Source organism: Chiloscyllium plagiosum, chromosome 12, assembly GCF_004010195.1.
Source record: "Chiloscyllium plagiosum isolate BGI_BamShark_2017 chromosome 12, ASM401019v2, whole genome shotgun sequence".
NCBI classification, from domain to species: Eukaryota; Metazoa; Chordata; class Chondrichthyes; order Orectolobiformes; family Hemiscylliidae; genus Chiloscyllium; species Chiloscyllium plagiosum.
Genome location: NC_057721.1, coordinates 11736800 through 11749298, shown reverse-complemented (window position 1 = coordinate 11749298; position 12499 = coordinate 11736800). Strand labels below are relative to the sequence as shown.

General features: G+C 40.6%; 1 protein-coding gene across 8 annotated transcripts in view; it reads right to left on the bottom strand.

Moving 5' to 3' along the window:
- The window catches only part of LOC122554978 (ribosomal protein S6 kinase alpha-3), a 125319-nt gene that overhangs the window by 42420 nt on the left and 70400 nt on the right, over positions 1–12499 (bottom strand). For all 8 annotated transcript variants that reach the window (XM_043700470.1, XM_043700462.1, XM_043700465.1 and 5 more), the window contains 2 exons: positions 6033–6139; positions 5788–5825 (listed from right to left, as the gene is read on the bottom strand). In XM_043700470.1, the coding sequence (XP_043556405.1) occupies positions 5788–5825; positions 6033–6139 (145 nt within the window). The remainder of the gene's footprint in view (positions 1–5787; positions 5826–6032; positions 6140–12499) is intronic.

Sequence of the window (12499 nt, the reverse complement as noted above, 5' to 3'; positions counted from 1 at the left end):
GGTGCAGAGGAGTTTTACCAGGATGTTGCCTGGTATGGTAGGAAGATCGTATGAGGAAAGGCTGAGGCACTTGGGGCTGTTTTCATTGGAGAAAAGAAGGTTTAGGGGTGACTTGATAGAGGGTACAAGATGATTAGGGGTTTAGATAGGGTTGACCACGAGAACCTTTTTCCACATATGGAGTCAGCTATTACGAGGGGGCATAACTTTAAATTAAGGGGTTGTAGGTATAGGACAGATGTTAGGGGTAGATTCTTTACTCAGCGAGTCGTGAGTTCATGGAATGCCCTGCCAGTAGCAGTGGTGGACTCTCCCTCTTTATGGGCATTTAAACGGGCATTGGATAGGCATATGGAGGATAGTGGGCTAGTGTAGGTTAGGTTGGCTTGGATCGGCGCAACATCGCTGTATTTTTCTATGTTCAGGATATGGCAGCATAGCAGGTCAGCAATTTGGATAACGACACCCAGTGTGGGACAGGAAGGCACAGTTTGCAAACATCGAAAAACAGTAGCAGATAGGGTCAGGATGTGGATGGTGGTGGTGGGAGCAGCATCAATGGTTCTTTAAAAAGAGGTCTGTAATTTTTGGAGGAAAAATAAATAATTTAAGGGCACAAAAACAGGTTAAGAGGTTAATGGGTATGATCTTCTGGCTATTCCAGAGTTATAGTTAGAAATAGATCAAAGCTGGGAACTAAATATTCAGGGTTATAACACTTTTCAAAGCTGGGGGGGCAAGAGGAGGAGGAAAATTTTCTTCAAACGAGATGTATGACAGCAAGAAATTCTTGGATTGCAAGATGGGTAATTCATATAGGTAGTATTAAGAAATAAGGGGAACAAGATAGTGATGGGAATAGTCTACCAGTAGTGATACTTGAGGACAACATAAAAACACGAGATAATAACGGCAAGTACATGGAGGAATTCTGTACATTCAGGACAGTTTCAGAGAACAACATTTTGTGGATTCAATCAAGGATCAGGCTATTCTGAATCCAAATGCATAATGCACATGTTTATAAAATTATGCTAGGTAGCAGATTTCCTGAGAAATAGTGACTATAGCAATAGCAGCATTTAACATTCAGCTGAGTGCGAAACATGGGTCAGAAACAACTGTGCTAAAAACTTGATGAATTGAATGAACTAAATTAATGAGGGCAGAGTTGGCTGAAGTGAATAATGGATTGATTTTTGGTCATATGTACCAAAATACAGTAAAAAGCTTTGTTTATGAGCAATAAAAGCAGATCATAGAAAGTAAGCATGTACAGATTAGAAAGACTTAAACAGAGGCATTCAGGTTACATCGTACAGGGTATGCAGTGATGGGATCAACATTAGCAAGATCAGCATTATTCGAGGCTAGACAGTCTGGGAAGAAGCTATTCCTGAACATATTAATGCATGTGTTCAGGCTTCCGCATCTTCTGCCTGATGGAAGAGGCTGAAGGACACTACTGGGGTGCAATGGGTCTTTGATGATGTCGGCAGTCTTTCTGCGACAGCAAGATGTGTAAATGGAGTCCACTAATAGAACGTTGGCTTCCCCGGTGGTCTGGGCTGTGCACACCACCCTCTGGAGTTACTTATGCTCCTGGGCAGAGCAGTTGTTGCCATACCAGGCAGTTATGCACCCAGACAGTACGCTTTCTATGTTGCATCTGTAGAAGTGGTGAGGGTCCTTCTGGACAGGCCAAATTTCCTGAACCGCCAGAGGAAGCAGTGTTGCTGTGCCTTCTTGACCATCGCATCTACATGGAAAGTCCAGGACAGTTTGCCAGTTATCACTTGTCACCCTCAACCTCAGTTCTGTTGTTGTAGATAAGGGCATGTTCTCCTCCTTTCTTTCTGAAGTCAATGATCAGTTCTTTAGTTTGTCGACTTTGAGAGAGGTTGTTTTCATTGAACCACATCACCAAGCCCTCTATCTCCCTTCGTTATTTTGACTCACTGATATTAGATATCTGTCCTGCTATGGTGGCGTCGTCAGTGAACTTGTAGATGGCATTCGTTTGAAATTTAGCAACAGTTGTGGGTGTACAAGGGAGTACAGTAGGGGGCTGAGGACACATCTTTTGAGGGGGGGGGGGGGGGGGGGGAAGACTCCAGTGTTGAGTGTTATTGCAGAGCAAGTGCAGTTACCTAACTTCACTGATTGCGATCTGTGGGTCAGACAGCAGAGGATCCAGTTGCAGGGGGCTGACCAAGTCCAAGGTCATGGAGTTTTGAGATCAGTTTCTAGAGGGGATAATGGTTTTAGAGGCTGAGCTGTAGTCAATTAGCTGGAGTCTGCCGTAGGTATCTTTGCTGTCGAGATGTTTCCAAGGTTAAGTACAGGGCTAGGGATATGGCATTCAGTGTGGACCTGTTAAGTCACTAAGCAAATTTTAGGAGATTGAGGCAGGCTGGGAGACTGGAGTTGATGCAGGCCATGACCAGCCTCTTGAAGGTTATGGACTGGGAAAGGAGTTTATCAGAAAAGGCAGTTGAGGAATAATCTAAGAAAATAGTTCATGACTTTCAACAAATATATATTCCGGTTAGGACTGAAGATTTCATGATCAGGATAAACTGAACAAAGTAGTAAGAATTAAATTGAAAGAAAAAAATCCGAACAATGTATCAAAGATTAGTGGTAAGCAGAGAATTAAGAACTTTTAAGAACCAAATTACAACCAAAAAAGGAAAAACTAACCTGAGGATAACCTAGAAAGTACCATCAAAATGGTACCAGCAAGAGCTTCATTGGATATACAGAAAAAGAAGAGAGAGGCCAAAGAAGGCAAAAGTCGAGCCTCATTCTCTAAATTGTTAGGAAATAATAATTGGGAATCCAGAAAATAGAGGGGAGTTGAATAAATACTTAGCTCTCACTTTAGAAGACACTAGTAGCATCCCAAAAATACTGCACAATCAAGGGCAAAAGAGAAAAGGAAATAAATAAACTCTCACTCAAAACAAAGTACTCTGGAAACTAACAGGACTAGAAGCCATTAAGTTCCTTGGATATGACAGATTGCATCCTAGAATATTAAAGATAGCTATAAAGTGGATACATTGGAAACGATCTTCCGAGAATCCTTAGGTTCTGGAAATATTCCAGAAGATTGGAAAGTTGCCAATATAACACTTAAATAAGGGAATAAAACAAAAACAAAACACTACAGGACAGTTGTCTTAACATCTGTCACTGAGAAATTGCTGGAGTCTATTATGAAGAGCAGAACATTTACAAATTCATAATTCAGGCAAAATCAGCATGGCTTTGTGATGGTGAAATCAGGCTTGACAAATTTATAGAATTCCTTGTGGTGGTAAGAAGCTGAACAAACAAAGGGGAAGTAGCAGAAGCATTATACTTTCATTGGCAGGAAGATTTCAGTAAGATTTGGTTTGTCGAGGATACTTAAGAACAGAACTGGCCATGGTGTTGGAGGTTGTATTTTGTACTGGTACAGGATTGGTTAACTAACAGATGACAGTTTGAATAAGGGGGCATTTTTAAGGTGGCAACCTATAACAAATAGAATGCTGCATGGTCAGCGAAGGGAGCACTATTATTATTAATAACTTGAAAATATCCAGATCCCAGACCTGATCCCCCAATCTGTTACGGAACGGAGCTTATCAGAGAGCCAGATATGTACTCTTCAGATGGCAGTTTGCTCTTCCACCACTTTTCAAAACCCTCTTATATACCTTTGATGACCTGTCAATTTTCTTGTAATAGGACTGGTCTGAGGTTGTCAAAACCTTCAGATTTAAATGTAATTGGGTTTTGGTATCTAAGGCCTGGTTTAAATTAATTGGCTAATACTCAGGCTGGTTGCCGTAACACCAAAACAAGCCTGGGTTGTTGCCAACCACACAGCCAACTGATACATGTTTCAATTTCAGAACTGTACGTGCACCTACATCTGCTTGCAGACATTTTTGTTTAAATCTCCCAAGTTTTGAAAAGCACAATCTCTTAAAAGGACCATTACTCTCCACCCACCCCACCATCCTTACAAACAAATTGAGAAACTTCCAACTTCCTGCCTTTCAATTCACAAGTACGCTACATAACTTCACGCAAATCAGAAAAATAATGTACTTCTGCCAAGTTTGCAAATTACAAAAGTAGGCGGGAAGGTGAGTGCAGAGGAACCTCGATTATCCGAATACCAATTATCTGAAAATTGGATTATCCGAAGGAGATCTCCAGGTCCCAACAGAAACATTACATCAAAGACGTGCTGCCAGCAGTGATCGCGACTTTTGTTTACAGTGATTAAATAGGCATCATTTCCAAATGATTGACCTTCCACCCTCCCTCTCTCCCACACTTTTCCTGGAGTTCTACACAGGGGTGTACCCTAAACCCCCCTTCCTCAGATAATCACTCCAACATTGTCCTGTACAGGGTAAACATGGAACCTGTCAAAAAGTTGCAGTAAAAAGTTAAATATATGTGTCTGTGTGCGCATATTTTGAGACTTACCCCACAAAAGCAGCAGCAGTTTTGTTATTGGTGTCCAATCCAGCTGCCCCAGATAGGGTCCTGAACAGAGAGCAGACTTTAAAAACTCCGAGCCCCAGAGGAAAGGCATTTAGTCAATTAACCAAATAAAATCGATTACCCGAACGAAATAGTTCCCGCCCATCTTGTTCGGATAATCGAGGTTTCCCTGTAGTGGGGATGGCACAAAGAATCTACAGAGGGACACAGCCAGGCTAAGGGAGTAGGCCAAAACTTCGCAGGTGGCATATGTGGGAAAATGCAAGGATTTGGTCTTGGACACGTTAAATATTATTTAAGTGAAGACAGATTGAAAAAAGCTGCATTACAGTGGGATCTTTGGACATGAATCACAAAATATAGCAACCAGCGTCAGTGAGGAATAGGGAAACGAAATGTAATGTTCTCTTTTAGTTCAAAGGGAATGAATTTTAATGTAGAGAGGTTTTGCTAAAACTGTAAAAGGCAAGAATACAACCACATCTAGATCACTGTACAGTTTTGCACTAATGCTGACACTGGATACAGTCCAGAAACTGCTGTTGGCCCTGGACACTGAGGAATTCGCTTATGAGTAGAGACTGAGTAGGCTGGGCTTCATGTCTTGGAGTCTAAGATTGAGAAGTGACCTTATTGAAATAGAGGATCCTAGGGGGCGTAACAGGGTAAATTCAGTGAGGTTGTTTCCCCGTGTGTGTTTAGGACCAGAGGACATAAGCTCAGACTCGGGCCAGCCATTTAAGAGATGAGGAGTTTTCAAACCTCAGTTCAGTGAATGAGTGGAACTTCTCTTTTATTGCAGAGGTGTAGAGACTGCATCGTTAATTAAGTCCAATGCTGAGTCAGTATAGGAATCAAGTATTTTGGGAAAAGATGGCTAAGTGCCGCTGAGAATTGTCTGATCAACCATGATTTCACCATGGTGGAACAAACCCAACAGGCCAAATGGCCTGCACTGCTCCGAGGTCTTACGGAAACTTAGTTGGCACCTTAGCCCAGCTCTTGTTACATTTAGACATGGATAGCTTCAATACCAGAAATGTCAGTGCCATAAGACACAGTGAGAGGATACCTCCAACGTGAAGGCCAAACCCCCCCCTCTCATGAAAAGATACTTGGATTTTAAAACCATGAACTTTTAGAAATAGTCTTTCCTCCAAATTTCTTTTGAAAGAAATTTGGTTAAACCACCCCTAAAGATGACAATGTAAAGGTCAATTATATGTAATACAGGCAGAAAATTAAAGTTAACAAAATCCATATTAATGGATTACTCACCTGTTAGTTTAATATGACCCTGTTCATCCAGCAAAATACTGAAAGAAAATAGTTACATTTAATTCCTTGAAAGGAGTTTTGACATTGAAATTCAGTAACAATTCTGATAATCTACATTTTAGTAAACACAATAAAACAACTTCAATTATTTATTATGTGGATAAAACACTAAACAGTATCCTGCAGAATATTTCATTCAATACTTAATGAAAACTTAGTGAAGGATGAAAATTTCAGCAACTTACTTTTCTGGCTTTAGATCTCTGTAGATAATTCCCAGACTATGTAGGTGATCTAAAGCAAGAGCCAGCTCTGCAAGATAAAACTTCACATCCTCTTCAGTGAACATAACCTGGTGAGGATAATATCATTTGGATTCAATGCTAACAGGTTTAAATAGTTCAAACTGCTTAAGGCTGCACAAAATTTAAATGGAAAATAATGAAACTGGAGTCATGGAGTCCTACAGCACGGAGACAGGCCCTTTGGCCATTCATGGAAGTTAAATTACAGCACAAGTGAATTATTTTTAAACTGTTGGTACCAAAATTGCATATAGAAATAAGAAGATGCTTAAGACTAAAATCTTTCATCTACATTGCACCTTAAAACATCCCAAAGTAACTGAGACAAAAATCATCAGAACTGGAGAGGCAGAAGGATTAGGAGCAGTGAATTAAAAGATCAAATAGATTAGTTTTGCAGTGGCTTTTGGAGGGAGTGAAGGGATAGCAAAGTAGAAAATTTAAGAGGACCTTGGTGGAAATGATGAGCTAAATCAAAGTTGTTTAGTTAAAACTGGAATGGACCACGTGAGTTAAGGAAGTGGAGGCCAAAGGGGAACAATACAAAGAAAGGCATAGTTGGATGGATACAGGTCACTTTAAGAACAAAGGTTTGAGGCTATGCAGACAGTGAACAAGTTCTGAAAGGAATTCATTAAACAAGAACCAATAACTTTGAAATTGATGTTTAGGTAGACAGAAAGCTGTTTTCCAAAGGAGGAGGCCACTAAAATAAGAGTTCAGTTTTCCTGCCTCCACCAATATTCTCAAAATGGTGGGGAAGTTGTAAAAGCCATATTGTCTTAACATTTATTTATGAAGCAAAACTTTTCCTGGCACTCAGTATCAGCATTGCGCCTCATCTGGCCTTAAGTGATTTGTGGTCCTGATTAGACAGGGCTAGCAGTTTCTCTTGCGCTTACCATCACAAATTTCAAACTACAAACACTAGGATTATTTGTTGACAAGAGACCAAATAAGCTCAATTACTCCATCATTGGAGTGACTGTACTAAACATGATGGGATTTTCATGCATCTTTTTGACTTTCAATACCAGCTCCTCCATTGATTGATGAGGGAATTCATAATGGAAAATAGTCCCAACTGGATCGTAGCAGGAAAACAGATAGGAAGGCATTTATGCATTTTGGTCTCCCAGGATAAATCGGTTGAAGCATGAAGCTGTTAAATTGCTAAATGCCAAAGGTTGAGAAAGCAGCTTACCTTCCTCTTACATACAAACATTTGAAAATATCAGACAGGCAAGAAAAGACAACTGGTCCATCCAGCTGTCCCTAAAAATTCTGATGCCTTGTGCATCAGGTCACGTTATCACCTAACTGCCAAACAGCCAAGAACACAGCGAAATACAAATTAAAACACCAACAATTAATACTGAGAAGACCAGAATATTCTTTTCCAATTGTATAAAGTGACTTATAAAAGTTCAGGTGAACGAACTAAACATTAATGTGAACGTATTCATTGGTGATGATGCCAATTGGTTAACTGCAGGGCTACAATAACCTCCACTTACTCAGCACCTTTATATAAAATATCTCAAAATGTTTCATTGGAATGCTATCAACCAATTTGACAGTGAGATGCAAGAAGATATCAGTACAGATGACAGTGAAACTAATGTTTCACCAGGCTTAAAAAAATGCCTTAAAAGAGCAGAAGGGGATTGAGACACAGGGGTGTTAAAGGAAGATAATCTCGAGGTTGGGATTCCTGAAGCTTCAAGTGCAACTGCTAATGATAGTGATTAAAACCGCTGCATCTGCAAAACAGCAAAATTTGGACAACTATTACAATTCTCAAAATCACGTGTCTGGAGGTGGTTACAAAGACAGAGACGGGTAAGATTAAGAAGGGATTTGACAAGGATGAGAATTTTACAATCAAAGCAGTACTTAATTGGGAGCAACAGTAAATCACCATGCACTAGAGTGATGGCTGAACAAGACTTGTTGCAAAGTGGAATTTTGGGCAGTTTTGGGCAAAGTGTTAAAAAATTCTTGCACAAGATGTGGCTGACACTGGCTGGGCCAGCATTTATTGCCCAATGCTAATCACCCTTTGAAAGACGGCAGTGAGCTGTGTTATGACACGGGGTAAACTCTCCAGTTTAATGTAAACCAACACCACAAAAGATTTATCGCATGCAGTTATCTGTGAAAATTCAAGACGCCAAGAACAATTAAATGCTGTTTACAAGCCCTTCCTCTAACCTTCCCTTCTATAATACTAGTCTGATAAAACCCCGATTAAGATTTACAAAACAAAACTTATTTCAAAACAGGCGGCTTTCCGTTTTATCTTTATTCCTGTCTTTTCTTCTTCTTGGGGATTCTGCTTCACAGGTTACTGATCAGTAAAGGTACCTATAAGAGAGCTATTTTCCAGGCAGTCTTGACATGCTGATAGCTTGGCAGCTCTCCTCTCAACAGTTCAATATTCCCTGGCCTTATACCCCCAAAGAATCAGATTATGTTGTTATGTAAGATTGTCAACATACTAAATTCAAATTGGATTGGAGTTTGGAAGTTTTCAGGGCATAATTTAAATTGATTGGCCTAATTCAAATCTGTTTTGTCATTTCCAGGCAACCAGCTACCCAAGCTACCCCAGTGGCTGGATCATATGCTACATTGTATCTTACTGAGAACACCTGATGCTTTCACTGCTAACTTCTAACTCTTAAAAGTATAGTACACCCACATCTTCATAACACCTTCCCCTTAAGAAAAAATGAACCATAATGAAAAGATGGCTTCATTCTTTTTTAAAAAACATTACCCTAACATACACACAACTTCAATATATGTTCACCTTAACTTCTTACCATATATATGTGTGTGTGTGCGCGTGCGTGCGTAAAAACATTAAATAAATATAAATCTCATCTAAACTCAGTTAAATCCACAATAACGCATCTGCAATTACATTCTTACAATCTGCAACATCTACGATTTTAAAATTAAAACTCTAACATAAGATTCCAACAAAATAGTTTCATATTCTCATCTTTAAATCGTTCAAAAAATATAAGATTGTGACCAGTGTACACAACTGCCTCCACATTGCGTGTGACATACACATTAAAATGTTGAGGCCAGTACCAAACTCAATAGTTTTTTTTCCTCGATTGTGGAGTATTTCCTCTGGTGGATGCTGATCATCTTCATATAATAACCAACTGGCAGTTCAATCCCATCCTCATCTTCCTGTAGGAGTAAAGCACCAACTCCTATGACAATAGCATCAATGGCGACATTAAAAAGGTTTTGAAGTTTGGTGTAGCTAAAACTGGTTGGCTGGTTAATATGGCTTTCAAATGGTCAAATGCCTCCTGACATGGTTCTGTCCACCGCAACTGTTGTCTTCTTCAGCAAATTGGTTAACGGTGCCACTACACTGAAGAAGTTGGGAACAAACTTCTGATAGAATCCACTGAGTCTTAAGAATCAAAGCACCTCTTTCTTCAAGGTTGGTCATGGAAATTCCTTGATTACCTTCATCTTTGCGTTCCATGGGATCAACCTTCCATGACCGAAGTTATGTCCCAAGAATGTCACCTCTGCTTTCGCAAATTCAGTTTTAAGCTTATTACCAATTTTGCTTCTCGTAGTTGTTCAAAGAGCTCTGCCAACTGTACCATATGATCTTTCCAGGACTTACTAAAGATCACTACATCGTCCAAATAGACTTCACAGCTTGTTAACCCAGCCACAACTCTGTTCATGAGTCTTTTGAATGCAGCAGGTGTGTTCTTCATTCCAAATGACATCACTTTAAACTAATATAGCCCATTTGGGGTTACAAACTCAGAAATATCTTTCGCCAACTCTGATAACTCCTCAGTTTCTTGTCTTCCTTGGGCTTCTCCACAAGGAGTGTCACTCCCAACTTGGATCGTGCCAAATCATTCTCAAGAACAAACTGGATTTCTGGAACTGACACTCTGTCAATCACTCCCACTGTAACTTTCCCAGTCTTGAGTTAGCACTCCAACCTGATCTTACAAAGGAGAATGCTAAACCTCTGTCCATCTATCCCACAAATTACCACACACTCTGGTAACAGATCAGAAAAAAAATGCATGTTCGCTCATCCCTTACCGTCAGTAACTGGTTAGACCCTGTATCTCTCAAATTATAACTACTTGTCCTTTGCCCCTGTTCTTTCGGAGTAAACTTTACCCACAGGCAAATCCTTTGCAGAGATCAGGTACTAACTCCATACCCTGTCCCTGCTTAGGCTGTGCATTCTTCTGCAGCTCCTTGGCTCTTCTTTGAATCTCCTTTACTACCTTCACTAATGCCACTGGCTTAGCTTCTTTTACCACATCTTTTCCCACAGTGCCTTTAATAACTAGCATTGTGACTGTACCTCCTTTCCAACTTCTTGGGCTTCTTTTTTATGCTCTGGTAAATTCTTATCAATGCTCTCTACTCTTGGTTTAGTAGTGTATGATCTCTCCTTTTCCCAACTTCCATCCCTCACAGGATGAAATTCTGGCTGGAAACTTGTCTTATGCAACAATATGTACTCATCTGATAATTCTGCTTCCTTTTTCATTTCCTGAACTTTCTGTTCTTCCATGTGAATTCTTACGATCTCTGGAAGTGAATTTTTAAACTCCTCCAGCAGAATAATCTCTCATAGAGCTTCAAAGATCCTATCTATTTTCAAAGCACACGCCCATCTATCAAAATGACGATGTTTAATTCTTTCGAACTCAACGCAAGTCTGAACTGGTTCCTTCTTTATGTTTCTAAATCGCTGCCCATGTGTTTCTGGTACCAGTTCATAAGCACTTAAAATAGCCTGTTTGACCTCTTCAGAATCTCTTGACCCCATGTCTGACAGTGCAGCAAATACCTCATTAGCTCTGCGTACCAGTTTAGTCTGAACTAGCATTATCCATAAATTCTCAGACCATTCCATCTGCCTCGCCAATTTTTCAAGTGAAATAAAGGCGGTTTCAAATTCTCACATTCAGATTCTCTTTTTGCTCAGCTAAGAATTTTCTTCTTCTTCTCTTTCTCTATCACTTTCTTCTCTTTGCTCAGCTAAGAAACTTCTCTCTCTCTTTCCCTTTCTCTCTCCCTTTGTTTATCGTCTAACTCCATTTTCCTCAATTGTAATTTAAGTTTTTCTATCTCTACTGTGCTAGTCTGTTTCTCTGGCACACCTAAGTGTTTGAGTAATTGCCTGGCAATTTCAGCTTTACTTTTGTCCTTGGTTAAACCCAAATCTAACTTAGAACATAGAACATAGAACAATACAGCACAGAACAGGCCCTTCGGCCCACTATGTTGTGCCGAACATTTGTCCTAGCTTAAGCACCCATCCATGTACCTATCCAATTGCCGCTTAAAGGTCACCAAAGATTCTGACTCTACCACTCCCACAGGCAGCGCATTCCATGCCCACACCACTCTCTGGGTAAAGAACCCACCCCTAACATCTCCCCGATACCTTCCACCCTTCACGTTAAATTTATGTCCCCTTGTAACACTCTGTTGTACCAGGGGAAAAAGTCTCTGACTGTCTACTCTATCTATTCCTCTGATCATCTTATAAACCTCTATCAAATCACCCCTCATCCTTCGCCGTTCCAACGAGAAAAGGCCGAGAACTCTCAACCGATCCTCGTACGACTTCCTCTCCATTCCAGGCAACATCCTGGTAAATCTTCTCTGAACCCTCTCCAAAGCTTCCACATCTTTCCTAAAGTGAGGCAACCAGAACTGCACACAGTACTCCAAATGCGGCCTAACCAAAGTCCTGTACAGTTGCAACATCACTTCAATCCCTCTGCTAATGAACGATAATACTCCATAGGCCTTCTTACAAACTCTATCCACCTGAGTGGCAACCTTCAAAGATCTATGTACATAGACCCCAAGATCCCTCTGTTCCTCCACCTGACTAAGAACCCTACCATTAACCCTGTATTCCGCATTCTTATTTGTTCTTCCAAAATGGACAACCTCACACTTGGCAGGGTTGAACTCCATCTGCCACTCCTCAGCCCAGCTCTGCATCATATCTAAGTCCCTCTGCAGCCGACAACAGCCCTCCTCACTGTCCACAACTACACCTATCTTCGTATCATCTGCAAATTTACTGACCCACCCTTCGACTCCCTCATCTAAGTCATTAATAAAAATTACAAACAGCAGAGGACCCAGAACTGATCCCTGCGGAACTCCACTTGTAACTGGGCTCCAGGCTGAATATTTACCATCTACCACCACTCTCTGCCTTCGACCGGTTAGCCAGTTTTCTATCCAATTGGCCAAACTTCCCTCTATCCCATGCCTCCTGACTTTCCGCATAAGCCTACCATGGGGAACCTTATCAAATGCCTTACTAAAATCCATGTACACTACATCCACTGCTCGACCCTCATCCA